Here is a 17,038-nt window from a genome sequence, read left to right as displayed (position 1 = left end):
GTTTAGCTTTAACTGGCCTGGAACTCTATGTAGACCAGGCGGGCCTGTCTCTGCCTCTCAAGTATTAAGATTAAAGGTGTGCACCACCAGGCCTGGTTAAAAATAAATTTTATTAGACCGGGTGATGATATGCTATATTCATATAAACAGTTAACTAATAGAACTATTAGTTAAGGTCAGCGAAGTGGTTCAGCTGGCAAACGTGCTTGCCATCCAAGCCTGATGACTTGAATTTGATACCTAGAATCCATGTAAAGGTGGAAGGAACAAACTGTCTCTGTAAAACTGTCCTCAGACCTACACACGGGTGCCATGGCACACACTGACCCAGACATACTCAAAATAATAAGGCTTTAAAGAGAAGTGTCTTTGTCAGTCAGCATGTATTATGTAATTTTGTTTAAATTCTTTCTGTACATTTAAACCTCACAACTTAGCACTCAGGAAGCAGAGGCAGGTGGACCTCCAGGAGTTGAAGTCTAGCCTGGTCTACAGAGGGAGTTCCAGGACAGCCAGGGATAATATACAAAGAAAAACACTCAATCTAACACATGGTTGCAAGTCATGATAATATGTGACTATTTTTAATAACTGGAGTTTCAGGCCAAAAAGCATGGAGTCTTGCAACACCCTCCTAGCTCTCCCCAAAGCTAGGTTTGGTCTTCAAAAAAGCAGATGAAAGAGACAATTTTGAAAAGCAAAGAAAGGATATTTATTCAGTGTGGCCGCACTGGGAAGAAGAAAAAATAAGAGACTAATGATCTCCATGCTAGTTTTCAGGGTAGTGAAACAAGCTTTGGACTTATACAGATGAAAAGTCGGGACACAGGGAAAGGATGCATAAACACTGCTGGTCATGCTGTCTCAGTTCTGGTTTTGCAAAGTGGACCAAAGAAATCCTTATTGCTGTCATCACGTCCCATGAGGGTATTATTCTGCTTCCTACAAGACGATCACTTCTGATCCAGAGTGTCCTCATCAAGAAGATGACCTATCTTTTTTTTTTTTTTAATTTAACAAGTAAGTCAATTTATTTAAACAGTTGACTTAGGCATCTGCAATGGTGACTTCAGCCTCTACTCCTGGCTCAATACTGATGGAAGTAATCTGCTTAACAATCTCAGAAGGACTGTGTAAGTCAGTGAGTCGCTTGTGAATTCTCATCTGGAAACGATCCCAGGTCTTGGAACTTTCAGCGCAAGGTGTTTTTCTGGTAGTGATTCTCAGTGTCTTAGTGGGCATGCGCACCGGTCCTTTCACTTTCAGATTCTTCTCCTTTGTGCCTCTGATCAAGTCCGCACAAACCTTCTCCAGCGACTTCACGATGCGGCTGGTGAGCGTGATTCGAATCCAGTGAATCACCACTTCGGGCTCCACGGGAGTCTTCCCGGTATCTTTAAATGCCATGGCTGAGGCGCGGCTTCCTGACCGACTTGTTCCTCAGCAGGAGCGAACAGTGGTGAGTCAGGACAGAGCAGACAAAGCGCCACGGCACGCACCACCAGGTCTCAGAAAGGACGAAGATGACCTATCTTGCAAGATCCTGCTGTTTTAGAAGCCAAGGTGATTCAAGACAGAGGAGTCTAGGCCATGACAAGTTAGTAGTAAACAATGTCTGGTGTTTTCAGTTATTTTAAAGGCATTTCTCGAATGCTTAGACCCATCTGTTGCTACTTAAAGATTTTAGTCATGACTTGGATATAGCTTAGCAGTTAAGAGAAACTGTTGCTCAATCTTGAGGTGAACTTTGGATTACAACACTCGCATCAGGCAGTTGACATAGCTACCTGTAACTCCAGCTCTAAGGTATCCAACACTGTCTTCTGGATATGGATACTTGCGTACACTCATAGAGACACAGAACAGAAAGACACCACACACACACACACACACACACACACACACACACACACACAATAGTTTTTAGAGATGGTAGTGATCCTGCCCCAAAAACTACAACAACAAACATGAAATAGCAGTCACAGTACAATTAGGAGTATATGAACGTAAGGCTAGAAAACGTTAGCACCATTAACAATTCTAGTTTGTGGGACACCGTCTTTGTCAAGTATTTTTCTAAGCTTTGCATTCTAGAAGACGTACATACAAAAAGAAGCATAAATACACTACATACAAAAGAACCCACAACTTTACACCACCAGCTACACTGGTGCTTTTTAAAAGTGTTTTCATTAGTGCATACTAATTATGCACAAGTTTCACTAATCGACCTTTCATACCCGTACACAATGTATTTCAATCACAGTCACTCTCCCCCCCCTATTATCCTCTCCATCCCTTCCCACCAATAACCCTCCTCTTCCCAACTGGCAACTCTTCCAGATGGGTTTTGTTAGGGTTGTTACACGGACATGGGTGAGTTTGTTTACAAGGGCATGGGCACATTACCACTGAAGGAAATGTCTCTTTCTCCAATCAATCATTAACTACATATAAATCCTCAGGGAGAGGTGGACCCTTCCTTTTTGATGACAGAGTGTTTATGGGCCCAAACTCATACAGATAACCATTCGGGCTGTGAGATCGGCAGTGCCACAGCCACCTCATGCCTGGAAGACAGCATTCCACACTGCCCCCTCACCCCTTCTGCACCCTACTTCTCCAGTGTCCCTGAGCCTTGGAGGGGTGATACCGACGTCCCTCTTAAGTCTGCGTCTGTTATATTCCATAAGCTTTTGATATATTCTATCCTTGTTTTCATTCAACGCTAAAATTTAATTTTCTCCTTAATTTTTTTTTTTTTTTTTTTTTTTTTTTTAGCATTCATATCCACTATCTACTTTATGGATTCTCTGTAGTTTCTGTTGCTTTCTGGCTTTTATCCCATGATAGTCAAATAGAATTACAAAACGTGATCTCAATTTTTCTGTACTTGTTCAGATTTTTGACCTAACGTAGGCCAATCTATTTCAGAGATTGTTTTACAGGCCCCTGAGAAGTGTGTTGTGCGGTGTGTGGATGGATATTCTAATCTGTTAAGCCCATTTGATCCATTTGATGTCATTTAACTCCAGTGTTTCTAGTTTTTTCATATATATAACCTGTCTATTGGGGAGAGCGGGCTAAGTCTGTGACTGTGTCTAGCAGTGTTTGCTTTATGAAGTTGGGTTCGTGTGTTTGGTGCATTTGTTTAGAATTGTAATGTCTAGAAGAAGTGCTCCCATAATCAGTACAAGTGACTTCCTTTGTCTCTTCTGATTAGTTCATTGGAGTTCATTTTGTGAGATATTAGAATAGTAAAGTCTAGTTTCTCCTAATTCCATTTCCTTTGAATATCTTTCCCTTCTCCTTTTGTTCTAAGACAAATTCTGTCTTTGGTGGAGTTGTGGATTTTGAAGGCAGCAAATAGGAGATATGCTGGGATTCAAGGTGTAGACCACTACCATCTGGCTTTAAAAAAAAAACCACAAATCTGCAAGCCTTCCTCTTTTTGATTGGGGAACTGAGACCATGGATATTCAGGAAAGGGGTGTATTGATCCCTGCCAGTTTGTTGTCTTTATGAAGTGTCTGTTTCCTTGATCCTCATTTGTTTATCTACTCTTGTAACATCTTTTACTTTTCTCTCCTGTATTCTCTTTATGTGTATATCATTCCCCCACAGTCTCAAGGGTTCCTCTCCTAGTATGCTTTGTAGGGCTGGCTGGCTTCTTGTTCATAAATACCATTAGCCTGTTTTTTTTTTTTTTAAATGATGGAATGTTCCTGTCTCTCATCGTAAGATAGTTTTCTGCGGTACAGTAGTCTGGGTTGGCAGCTGTTGTCTCTCAGAACGTGAAATACATCCCAAAAGCACCTTTGGGACTTTTAACGCTTCTGTTGAAAACTAAGCTATTATTCTAATGATCTTGCTTTTACATGTGTCTTGGTGTTTTTCTCCCCTGAAGCTCTTGATACGCTTCCTTCGTTTTGTATATTCAGTGTTTTAACCTTAATATGGTACAGATTTCTTTTCTGATCCCATTTGGTGTGAGTATGTCTCTTTCCTCACATTTGGGACACTTTTTGCTATAATTCTTTTCAGACTTCTCTTTATTAAATTCCATTTTCACACATCAAGTCCCTTTCCTCATTTAGCCGTATACTGTCTTGAAATCCATTCGGATTATGCGTGTCCACACTCATGTCTTTGAACACATATATCGTCACTCTTTGAATCCTTTGGAATTTCTTCTGAACTATTCCCACTCAATGTCAACACTCTGGGCACTGGTGAGAGAAGCCATACTGCCTTTTTCACTTTACCTGTGTTTTTTGCATAGAGACTTGTGGGGCTCTGGCAAACGTCATGGCTGGCAGAGAAACAGTACAAAAGCAGGAACAAGGGAATCCAGTTCAACATGACGTAGTTAGCTGGTGTTGGCTCATACTTCTATAGTCTAATACCAGACAGTTTGTTTTAGGTATATATGTTATAATTTGAGGAAAAAAATGTTTTCTGGTGACAGTTAATTCCATGTGTACAATAAAGCTTAGAGCGTGACTTCACTGAAACTCTTTTGAAAAGTACATGTGACCCCTACCATGAAGGTGGGTTCTATAGTTTGAGTGCCTAGGATCTGGCTTCCTCTCAGTCCTACAGATGTGTAGAGGTCACTAGGCTATAAAGTACATGTGATATCTCTTCTAAGGAGAGTTCTGTTGCCTGAAAAGATGAGAGTCTGGGATAAACATAATAGTGTGGTATGGCCCTATAAACAGAGCAGATCACCAGGCTATTAACAGCATCCACTTCCTGCCTCCTGGGTGGAAAACAGGTATACACACCATAAGTGTTGCAGTTCTGAAAGGAAAGTCCTCCCCTACAGAAATGCTGCTTGGGTAAGAAACTGAATGGAAAGTGAGGCTTATATAGGATTTCTTAGGGGTCAGAGCTTTCCAGGGTAAGGATCCGTGGGATTTCAAGTCCTGAGCTTGAGTGAGCTTAGGGATTGGTGCGATTTTTTTTCTTGGTAGGGCAAAGCTCAGCTACTCTTCCACCTTGGGGCTGGGAATGAATGTTAAAGCTGACAGAAAACATTAGGGCCAGGGCTGTTAGGGAAGCCTGTGGGGACCAGGAGCTTGGCCACTGGAGATCCTCCGGCCTGGGGCTGGCGCCTTTCCTGCCTTGGAGATTTATAAAGTTTACAGACTATACAACGTTTACAAAAGGAGTTAACTGCCACTTGAGTTGGTGTGAACAGCCAACACACATCCTTTCCAATGAAGCGAAGGTGTCATCCTAAGCAGCACAAAATCCATCAAAGCTACAGCTGGCCCTTCCTTCTCACCCCAGCCTATGGCCACCATAAAATGTCCCCAGAGGATCTGTCAAAAATGTCAGCATCTATCAAAGTAGCAACACATCAGCTTGCTGCTGTCATCAGAAGCTGTCCATGGTGGCGATCCCTTCTTTCCTACCTCAGCCTCCCGCCTTCCTGAAATACCACTGCAGGAGCTGTCCCGTAGGAGCCGTCCACAGTGGCAGTAACTTCTCTCCATTTCCCAGAGCAGCTCCAGAGGTGGAGCCTCAGCCAAAGCCACCTGCATCCAGGAAGGACTTCACACCCTTACCCATGGGCCTCATGTAGGGAAAGCGAAGAAAACCTATCAGTGCCTGAGCAGGAAACCCACCAATCCTCAATCTGGAAACCTCTGCCCCGACAAGTCCTTTTGTCTAATTCCCTGATGTCTGCTCCTGGGAGCAGAAGGCGGCAGCCATCCCTGGATTTGTTCCTCCACATCCTGGACTCTCCAATAAATCTCTTTCAGGATTTACTGCCTGGAGTGATTCATCAGAAGACACCAAGAAGCAGAGAAACGAAGGAGTGGGGCCGAGCTCCTCAGCTCACTGGGGGATATATATCCTCCCCTGGGAGCCGCAATGCCTCTGCTGAGGAGGCTTCATCTTGGAGCTGGGTGGTTCCTGGGCTCTCGTGTCTCAGGATGCCCTTTCACTGGGACACTCTCCCACCTCAGAGCTGTGTGGTTCCTAGGTCCTCTGTCTCAGGATGCCCTTTTATTGGGATCTTTCCCCCTCTGAACTGTATGGGTTCTGGTCCCCGGATACCATACCTTCCATCTGAGCAGAAACACTTACGATTAATATATTAGTTACTGTACGTGTGGCCCAAAGTAAGAAGAAAAATACAGTAAGATTAGGTGATGGAGACAATGAAGAGGAAGAGAACATAAATAGTAGGGGACTACAGAGGAAAGAGTAGGGGAAGAGAAGGGAGTAGATTCAAGAAAGAGGTAAAGATAGGCTGTCAGGGGGTTGGGGATTTAGCTTAGTGGTAGAGCGCTTGCCTAGCAAACGCAAGGCCCTGGGTTCGGTCCCCAGCTCTGAAAAAAAGAAAAAGAAAAAGAAAAAAAAAAGATAGGCTGTCAGTTAACACAAATAACACTGCCTCTCTGGAGACTGAGGATCAGAGACCCTGCACACCGGGCCAGAATGTGTTCACTGGGAGAGGATAAAGTGAAAGGAAACGAGAGCAGGGCTGAGGGCAGGCATAGAGGGCAGGAAGAGCAGGGAAAAGCTGCCTTCCTAAAACGGCATGGACATTAAACAGTGTAGGTGTGGAGGGAGAGAGAGCCGGACTGAAATGTAGGACATAAAAAGAGCCTAGATTGGTTGTTGACTCTCATCTGGATTCTCTTACATTCCATTCCTCAGTCCTAGAATTCTGTTTACAGCTTGCACATTCCTCTGCAATGGGAATATTCCTTAGGGTGATCACATTACCAGCACTGACCTAGTTAGTGGGCAGCGGTTCACAGACAGATTGCCAGGTCTTGTCACACCTCTGCCAATTCCTTCAGGACACTGGTTGCAAAGGTTAACCCTGCCTCTGTGTAGCTGTTCCCACCGTCTTGTACGCCACTAAGAGTCTGTATGTAGGTTCTTACGTTTACTTTAGTTCCTAACAGGTTTTCAGTTCACTGAGTGCTAGCTACACAGATCTGACTCAAATGTTTGCTTTTGAGGCAGGGCCTCATGCATCCCAGGTTTGCTTTTTCTCGCTTCATGGTGATTATGATCCTTAACTGATTCTCCTGTTTCCGCAACTTGAGTGTTGAGATTACAGACGTGCACTATTATTATTCCTCATTTGTATGGTGCTGGGAACATTATCCTGGGCTGCATCCATGTTAGGCAAGTGTTGAAACCAACTGAGGTACATCTCCAGCCACTTCCCCACAGAAGTCATTAGTGTGCCATCTTTGAGAAACTTTTAGAAAATTATTTTTATTTTATGTAGATGAGTGTTTCATCTACATGTATGCCTGTGCACCAGCATGCAGTACCCATAGAGACCAGAAGAGGGTGTGTGATCCCTTGAGACTGGAATTATAGACGATTGTGAGCAGCCATGGACATGGTAGGTGTTGAATTGGGTCCTTTGGAAGGAAGAGCAGCCGGTGTTAACATCCGCAAATGCATCTCTCCACTTCCCAAAAAAGTCCCTTTAAAAAAATGTGTGTGAGCATGCATGGATATGGTGTGCATGTGGAGGTCAGAGGGTAGCATTTGGGAGTTGGTTCTGTTCTAACTTGTGGGTTCCTGAGATTCAAACTTAGACCATAAGCCTTGGGGTGGTAAAATGTTTTTAGCCACTGAACCATCTTCTTAGCCTGAGACGATCTTATTCTCACAGAATTACCACTCCTGTCCTACTGTCTTGGCTTGGCTATTATATTTGCCCTCATTGAGGGGTATCTCTCCTGAGAATCTCTTCTGTTCCAAGAGTCCCTTAGGATCTCAGTACTGTCAACCAAAGTAAAGGATATGGACACAGGCTTTCATTTTTCTTTTAAATACCTCATGGAGTTGAAATATTTATTTTGTTAATTAATTAATTAATTAATTAATTAATTAATTTTAGCAACACCAGATCTAAACTATGGTACCAGGGTTTGAAACAAGGGACTAACACATGCAAGGCAATTGCTGTACTGCTATTCAAATTTATTTGAGGATAATCTTGTTTTCTTCCAGTTCAAACCAGAAAGGCTCAGTCATCCATCCAAACTATGCCAATGCAAGACATAAATAAAAATGAGAAGCAGAGAAGAGAGATTTATTTTATTCAAGAGGGCTTCATCGGTAAGGGGAACAAATCAGTCCAGCGAGTTACTAACCTCCTGCAAAGTTAACACTACATGTGTTCTAGCTCTTCTCCTGTGTTTTTCTAAACTAGAAGTTGGTAAACAGGTGCAGGGTTTTGGATTAGACCCTTCTAAATGGGGCCAGGCTGTAAATAAATTCATTTCGCTTTACCATCTTCTGTTTCCCAATTTCCTTGGAGTATTAGGAATATACATCCTTGGTGAACACTTCTTGCCATGGAATTGCTCCAAATATCAATTTTTAAAAACTTTATCTTTAAAAAGTCCTTTCTCCTCAACTTTCTGGCTATGCCTATGATCTGTCATATCATATCTCTGATCTTCACAAGTACACATTAAAACGACTTAAAAGTGAATAATATGCCTGATTAGAAAAGAGTGTATTGCGGGGTTGGGGATTTAGCTCAGTGGTAGAGTGCTTGCCTAGGAAGCGCAAGGCCCTGGGTTCGGTCCCCAGCTCGAAAAAAAAACCAAAAAAAAAAAAAAAAAAAAAAAAAAAGCAAAAAAAAAGAAAAGAGTGTATTAAAACATGGAAACATGTTATCAGCATCCAAATAACCGGTAGTTTTTAATGCATATATATGCATTTTATACACACACATATGTAGTCGAAGACTGAATCCTTTGTATTCTAATTTGTTGCACAAAAACTATGCTGTTAAACCATGTACAGTCCTGATCTACACACTAGCATGTTTAAAATAATCAACAACAAGAAAAACCCCCAAACCAAAGCTTGTTAGGCCGCAACCGATGCCTTCGGCCTGGCGTTTTTTGATGGGGACTATGAAAACCCTAGGGCAACTTCTTACAAAGGCGGGGGGAGAATGCGCCGCGGGCTTGGAGGTCTCCCAGCTCTCAGATGGCTACGTTATTCCTATGGAATGGCCCTGTTGAGATACAGGCCTTTATACGGGTCACCGAGAGTGAAGGAGAGTCTTTAACCCGCCTCCACAGCTATAATACAGCCAGCACCAGATATCAGCGGCCGGGCTAAATAACCCGCCCACCAGGCTGCCGGAAGTTGAGCCTCCAAGGAGGGCGTCGGCGCCTGCGGATGATGCCAGTAGTCGTCGCACACATCGTGACGTAAAGCGTAGATGCGCGCTGGCTGCGCCTGCGCCTGTCATTGCCGGGGTGTTTGTTCCTGCGGAGAAGCCGGCGCCATGGCGGTTCTCTTGGAGACCACTCTGGGCGACGTGGTCATCGACTTGTACACCGAAGAGCGTCCTCGTGGTGAGGCCTGCGGCCTTCGCGACCTGGCGGGGCCGTGAGTCATTGTGTGTGTGTGTGTGTGTGTGTGTGTGTGTGTGTGTGTGTTGTGCTGTGTTTCATAGAGGACCTTGTGTGTTTAAGTAAAACTCGTTCTCTAGTCCCTTTTGAAGGACTTTGGCGTGTGGGTCTGGGTGAGGTGCCCATAGCTTTCGTGGCTATGATGTACTTTCTTTACTCGTGAAAGAAAAAGGGTTAAATACGGCTTGACATAACATCATTTGTCGTGATGAAAGCAGGTAGGATGCGTCTGGTTTTCGGGAAGGTGGCCGTTGCATTCTTCCTGGTTATATGACACCTGGTGTCTGCCTGTGTGGCTGGTCAGCAAGGCGCCAGGCATCTGACTGTCCATTGAGGAAGAACGAAACAGGATCCAATTTTAACTTAGAGTCCTAAAAGAAGAATGTGCACATTTCTATGGAAAACAGAGAGGTGGGAAGAAGCCATATAAGAAACCTAGGTTTCTTCAGAAATGAGTGGCAGGTAAGGTTTTCTTAGCAGTTTCTTTGAAGTTTTCCGGGTAATAACAAGAAATCTGGCATGGCTGGAACGAATTGGTATGTGGAGTGAAACAGCTTCCATTTGGGCCAGAATACTGGTAGGCCAGGTCCTCAGTGCCGTGTTGATTGTCACAGACTTTGAAGGCTTCTGGAGCAGGATTCTAGCATGGCACACTTGCCTTGGAGAAATAATAGTCAGCTGTGTGGAGAATGTATCCGTTGGGAGAATCAGGAAACTAGGAAAGATTAGCTACAATCAGCATCCTTCCCTTGTGGAATGCAGACATTACCAGAGAGAGAAAGGAGCTGCAGTACTGCACAGGGAGTGCCTGCTGGCATGTGCACCTTCTCCCACGCTCAACTGTCCGTCCCCTCCCCCACAAACACTTTACTTCCTGTTGCAGCCTTCTATATTTTTACTGTTGCCAATACCCACACTCCTCTTCACTCCTGTCCTCCTGAGAGTCTCCTGACTATATATAAATATAAGAAGAGCTCAAATAAAGCATGAGCTCAAATAAAGATCAGCTACAGTTAGTGTTTCTTCTGTTCTGTGTGCAAGGGTTTTATAAATCACAGCAGCACTCATTTTATTAGAACCTGAACTTACTGTCCTGGAACTATGTGCATGATTGTCTCTTCCCAGTGATGTGCTGCAAGGAGAGCAGGAACTGTACCTTAATATCTCCATTATCTTAAGAACCTGATACAAGCTGGGCAGTGGTGTATGCCTTTAATCCCAGCAAAAGGAGGCAGAAGTAGGTGGATCCCTGAGTTAGAGGCCAGCCTGGCCTACAGGGTGAGTTTCAGGACATCCAGGGCTACAAAGAGAGACCATGTCTTGAGGGAGGAGATGAGGAAGGGGAAGAGGAAGAGGAGGAGGAAAGCCTCGTATAGCATCTTCCACTCTGAGAACATATACTAGTGGTTTGGTACAGTGAGGAGTGCATTTTTACTCAATACTCTGTCAAGTGGTAGAGAATGCTCAGCTGCCTTCTGTTACTGTGATAAGCTTGGATGCTTAAGGGCGACTGCATCTGAAGGCTCAAAGGACGCTCTATGGAACTGTACTGGGTTGATTTTTGTTTTGTTTTTGTGTAACAGAGCCCTGGCTGTCCTGAAATTCACTCTGTAGGCCAGAGTAGCCTCAAACTCACAGAGGTCTGCCTACCTCTGCTTCCCAAAGCAGAGTAAAGGTGTGCACTGCTGCCACCACCACCACCTGGCTGGAACTGTATTGTTATATCTTGATTTTGTACTTTTTCTCGTAAGCTCCTCTGACTGTATGTAGAGCAGCACTTTATAATGAATGGACCCCTTCCCACAGAGTTGTGCACTTCTGAAATGGAGAGTTATCACACATTATTAACAAGCCGGGGTTCTGCAAGGAAAGCTTGGGACACCAAAGACATCTACTTGTGTGTATATATTAAATGAGAATGACTAGGCATCTAGTTATATGTATACCTACTTACCAAGCAAAAGTAAGCATATCCAGATTCTTTTTTTACTTTTAAAAATGCAAGCAAATAGAAGTAAAGATAATGAGTGAATGAAGTCTTAAGTCTCCATGACCAACTTTATGACAAGTTGCCAACACATAGCTAATCTTGTTTAATTTCCACCATTCACCTCCATGGATTTAGTTGATCTAAAATTACTTCAGTATTTATCTGTAAAAGTAACTAACAAAAGAGTAGTATAACTGGAGCCAGGCATGGTGGTGCGTGTCTAAGAATCTAACCAGGCCCCTCTTGCATGCTAAACACTAGTGTTGAGCTGTGTCCCCCAACCCCATCTTTTTCACTTTTTACTCTCTGACAGTCCTGGCTGTCCTGGAGCTCACCATGTGAACCAGGCTGGCCTTGAACTCACAAAGGTCAGCCTGTTTTTGCCTCCTGAGTGCTAGGATTAAAAGCATGTGCCACCAGTGCCTGGCCCCTTTCATCTTTGTAAAAACACACACTCTTCCCCACCCCCCTTGTCCCTTTCCCTCCATTGCTCAGTGCATGTGCGTGTGTGTGCACTCGAGTGCCAAGGCACTCCTGTAGAGATAGGAGGACAACCTGGGAGCCTGTTTTCCTTTTACCATGTGGGTTTCAGAAGTCAAATGCAGGTCAAGCATGACAGTAAGCTCCCTTATCCATTGAGCCAACTCACCAGTCTCCAGGTTCTCTTTTTAGATATATATATATATTTTTTTTTTCTTTTTTCTTTTTTTCGGAGCTGGGGACTGAACCCAGGGCCTTGCGCTTGCTAGGCAAGCGCTTTACCACTGAGCTAAATCCCCAACCCCTAGATATATATTTTTAATTGGTACATATAATGTTGATATGATACAATCGAATTCTTTTAATCTCTACCTTAACTCCATATAGTCTTCTAGCTTCCCTAGCTACAAACATTTTTTTTCTTTTGAACCCTTTGTAGCATTTTAAAACTACCTTAAAAAAATCATTTTACAGAGTTGGGGGCAGTGGTATATACCTTCAATCCCAGCACTTAAAGTAGAAGCAGTCTGATCTCTAAGTTTAAGACAGTTACTGATCTACAGAGGGAGTTCTAGGACAGCCAGAGCTACATAGAGAAACCCTGTCTCATGAAACTAAAGTGTGTGTGTGTGTGTGTGATAGTTATGTATATATAGCTACTTAAATAACATAGACAGTATTATTAGAAATACCTAATGTCATTATTTCATGTTAGTTGTGAGGACCTTTGTTGTATTTTTTTTCTTTCTGTTTTTGAGACTGTCTTATTGTATATCCCACACTAGTTTAAATTCATGGTTCTGATTCATCTCAGGCATATGCCATCATACCTGGTTATGACCCTAGTTCCATAAATAGAAATTTATGGAGGGCAGGGAGCCTTATGTATTTTATTTTCTTTGTGGTTTCTTAGTGCCTTAAGAACTTGTTAGCATGCATCTATGAGTTCTTCAAGGACATGAACCATAATTAGTGATGTTTGTGATGCCATTGTCAAACATCTAGAAGGCTGTATTAGTTACTCTTCTGTTGGTGTGATAAAACACCGACACCAGAAAGTGACTTATGGAAGCGTTTGTTTTGGATTATGGTTTCAGAGGGACAGTTCATAATGGTGGGGCAGGAATGGCAGCTTTCGGCTGGATTAGGCAGATGTGAGATCACATTTTTAGCAGAGCACACCAAGCAGGGAGAGTGAACTAGAGGCAGGGTGAGGCTGGGAACACTCAGAGCCTGTCCCTAGTGATGAACAAGTCCAGCTCACAGAACTTTTTTAATAAAAGTTTAGATTAAATTGTTCTAATTATGCTGTTACTAATTAGTCTAAAACTGCTTTTTGCTTTCCTATAATCTAATTTTTACTTTCTTTTTAGCTTGCTTGAATTTTTTGAAGCTGTGCAAAATAAAATATTACAACTACTGCCTCATTCACAATGTACAGGTGAGTTAGTAGGTAGTAGTCGTGCTCTCTGTTATTGGAAACATGTAGCAAGTGTGAACTAACAGAGAATTTTGTATATTATAGCGGGACTTTATCATACAAACAGGAGATCCCACAGGGACTGGCCGTGGAGGAGAGTCTATATTTGGGTAAGTTCCTATGCATGCATTTAAATTAGAGTTTCTACTGCTGCGATAAAATCTATGGTCAAAAGAAATTTGGAAAGGAGAGGGCTTATTTCTTTCAAGTAACACTTTATTACCAAAGGAAGTCAGGACAGGAACTTAAGGCAGGAACTGAAGCAGAAGCCATGATGAACACTTCTTCCTGGCTTGCTCTACACAGCTTGCTCAGTATGCTTTCTTGTACAGCCCGGAACTACTTGCCAAGGTGGCACTGACCCTGTGTGGTTAGGCCCACTTTTTTTTTTAAAGATTTATTTCACATATATGAGTACACTGTAGCTGTCATCAGACACACCAGAACAGGGCATCAGATCTCATTACAGATGGTTGTGAGCCACCCTGTGGTTGCTGGGATTTGAACTCAGGACCCCTGGAAGAACAGTCAGTGCTCTTAGCCACTGAGCCATCTCTCCAGCCCCCCACTTTTTTTTTTAAAGACTTATTTTATTTATATGAGTACATTGTAGCTGTCATCAGACACACCAGAAGAGGGCATTGGATCTCATTACAGATGGTTGTGAGCCACCATGTGGTTGCTGGGAATTGAACTCAGGACCTCTGGAAGAGCCATCTCTCTAACCCTCTTACACAAATCATTTATCAAGAAAATGTCCTATATACTTGCCTATAGGCGATCTGATGGAACCATTTTCTTTTTTTTTCTTTTTCTTTTTTTCGGGGCTGGGGACCGAACCCAGGACCTTGTGCTTCCTAGGCAAGGGCTCTACCACTGAGCCAAATCCCCAACCCCTGGAACCATTTTCTTAATTGAGGCTCCTCTTCCCAGATAACTAACTCTAGCTTGTGTCAAGTTGATAAAAGAGCAACGAGGCAGGACTGTGAGTATGTGTGTGTGTTTAGAGACAGGATTTCATGTAACCCAGGTTGATCTTGAACTCAGTCTGTACCAAGCTGAGAATGGGCTTGAACTGATCCTCCTGCCTCCATTTTCCTTATACTGAGATTCGAGGCATACACCATTACACCTAGTTTTACAGTTGGCAATTGAACATACAGTTTGTGTATACTAAGTGTACATTGTACCAATTGAGCTCTATCCCTGTCCTCTATCTTTATTTATTTTTTATTGGTTATTTTTGAAGTGGTATCTTATTCTGTAGCCCAGGTTAATCTGGAACTCACCATGTAGCTTAGGCTGGGCTCAGACTTAGGTTTTGTTTTGGTTTTTGGTTTTTTTTTTTTTTTTTGAGAAAGAATGTCTCTCTATTCCTGGCTGGCCTGGAACTCATTCTGTACACCTGGCTGGTTTTGGACTCAGGGATCTGCCTTCCTCTGCTTCTCAAGTGTTGGGAGTAAAGGTGTGTACCACCACTGCCTCGCCAGACTGAAGGTTCTTATGCCTTAGCCTCCTCAGTGTTAGATTATAGGTGTGCATCATCACCCCCATCTCAGTTATTATTGATTTGGGTTCATGAGTCAGAATCTCACTCTAGTCCATGCTGTCCTAGAACTCATTGTGTTGCCCAGGTTGGTTTCAAACTTGTTTTTTTTTTTTTTTTTTTTTTCGAGCTGGGGACCAACCCAGGGCCTTGCGCTTCCTAGGCAAGCGCTCTACCGCTGAGCTAAATCCCCAACCTGGTTTCAAACTTGTTAAATCCTCCAGTCAGTGGTGGTTCAATCATCACATTAAAATACCTCAAATTCTACACTGGTTCCCTAAGTTCCCAGAATGCCTGCCTATAAAGAAGAAGAAGGGGTATTTGGATCACTGGGACATTTATAAAGACACAGTCATACTGTTGCGATACCTCTGTATTAAATTTTGGGGGTATTGAAGTTTTATAACTTTATACTTTCAGGCAACTGTATGGTGATCAAGCAAGCTTTTTTGAGGCAGAAAAAGTACCAAGGATTAAGCACAAGAAGAAAGGCACTGTGTCCATGGTGAACAATGGCAGTGATCAACATGGATCTCAGGTTAGGACATGGATGGAGATGAGCTTTGCTGGATGGAGCCTATGAAGTTACCTTTTTTAAAGTAATTTATTCAGTAATGAGAAAATGTATTAAGGACATTTTTTAGGGGAAATGTCAAATTATTTCTTTTCCACATTAAAGGGCAGGGTTAGGGCGGGGCAGATGGCTCAGTGGTTAAAAGCACGAGCTCTTCTTCCAGAGTTTCTAACTTGATTCCCAGCACCCACAGGATGGCTCACAATGCTTTGGGACTCCATCTGATGGCCTCTTCTGGCTTCTGTGGGCACTGTATACACGCGTTGTGCCGCCTGTCTTGTTGAAGTATTTTAAACTATCAGGGGAATATCTCTGTACCTGTTGATATAAACATAATCTCTGTTTTTTATTTAGTTTTAAAAAATAAGTATACAAGAATTGATACAGTAAATCTAGAGTCTTGGGTTTTTTGGTTTTTTTTTATAGTTCTAAGTGATTTCAGAGTTATATATGCTTTCAAATATTTATTATGTGTCTTTTGGTGTAGTTTCTTATTACTACAGGAGAAAATTTAGATTACCTTGATGGTGTTCATACAGTATTTGGTGAAGTGACAGAAGGCATGGACATAGTTAAGAAAATCAATGAGACCTTTGTCGACAAGGATTTTGTACCATATCAAGATATCAGGTGTGGTTAGCTTTATTTTCTTAATATCTAGAATGTTTTAACACTGTGGTATTATTGCACATGTACTGACATGAATGAGTAGATTTCTGCACATAGGACTAATATCTCAGTTTTTATTTTTCTGTAATGAATTACTCTGACATAAGGAAATTAATTACTCTGACATAAGGAATTACTCGAGGAGGAAAGGGTTTACTTCAGCTCACAGCTTTGGGCTGCAGTCAGTAGAGTAGTTGAAATGACACTTGAGGCAGCTGGTTATACCGCACTCACAGTGATGAGGCAGAGCGAGGGGAGGCAAGGCAGGGCGAGGTGTGGCTTGTGCACAGCTCCCTCCTCCTCAGTCAGTCCAGGGCCCAGCCTGTGAGACGGTCTTCCCATCAGCTGTGTTCAGCCAATCCTTCACAGGCATTCCCTCAGACCACTTTAGTCTAGGCTCCCTTTCCAGGAGTGTCCAGATTCTGCCACGTTAACAATGGAAATTAACCATCACAACTAGTTAATGATTCAAAATGTGAATTAATATGAGGGCATTAGAATCCTTGTGAAAAGGAACGTTTTTATTTTTCTTTTGTACTAATTGTTATATTGGTTAGAATTACTCTTGCTCCAGTTTATTTTTTAAGGCAGTTTTTTTTTTTTTTTTTTTTTTAAATAGGGTACAAGTAGCAGGGTTTAGGCATTCACTCTTTTCTTTCCCTGTTTGTTTTTCATGGTGTGTTTTGAGACAGCCTCACTCTGTAGCCCAGCTTTCCTGGAACTTACTCTCTAGCTCAGGCTAACCTCAGACTAGAGAGTCTCTTCCCTCAACCTCCTGAGTGCTGGGGAGGGATTCCAGGTGCCAGGCACACTTTACATCATAAGTCATGCAGAGCACCAATGTCAAAGGGAAAACAGTGCTGCTCACTATAAACGT

General features: G+C 42.7%; 2 protein-coding genes across 2 annotated transcripts in view; one reads left to right on the top strand and one right to left on the bottom strand.

Annotated features, from left to right (window-relative positions):
- Positions 1-1,047: 1,047 nt before the first annotated feature.
- LOC116894710 (40S ribosomal protein S20-like) lies at positions 1,048-1,407 on the bottom strand. The gene has a single exon (XM_032896405.1). It carries the CDS (start codon positions 1,405-1,407, stop codon positions 1,048-1,050), a length of 360 nt encoding a protein of 119 aa, XP_032752296.1.
- Positions 1,408-9,233: 7,826 nt separating this feature from the next.
- The window catches only part of Ppil4 (peptidylprolyl isomerase like 4), a 32,307-nt gene continuing 24,502 nt past the window's right edge, over positions 9,234-17,038 (top strand). The window contains exons 1-5 of the mRNA XM_032894999.1: positions 9,234-9,365; positions 13,266-13,333; positions 13,418-13,482; positions 15,339-15,456; positions 15,980-16,122. Of these exons, the coding sequence (XP_032750890.1) occupies positions 9,296-9,365; positions 13,266-13,333; positions 13,418-13,482; positions 15,339-15,456; positions 15,980-16,122 (464 nt within the window). The 5' untranslated portion in view covers positions 9,234-9,295. The remainder of the gene's footprint in view (positions 9,366-13,265; positions 13,334-13,417; positions 13,483-15,338; positions 15,457-15,979; positions 16,123-17,038) is intronic.

Source organism: Rattus rattus, chromosome 2 (assembly GCF_011064425.1).
Source record: "Rattus rattus isolate New Zealand chromosome 2, Rrattus_CSIRO_v1, whole genome shotgun sequence".
Lineage (NCBI taxonomy): Eukaryota > Metazoa > Chordata > Mammalia > Rodentia > Muridae > Rattus > Rattus rattus.
The sequence above is the reverse complement of the archived record's forward strand: the minus strand, read 5'-3'. Positions and strand labels throughout refer to the sequence as shown.

Coding starts and splice junctions, on each gene's coding strand:
- LOC116894710 (XM_032896405.1), bottom strand. CDS start 1,407: ATGGCATTTAAAGATACCGGGAAGACTCCCGTGGAGCCCGAAGTGGTG.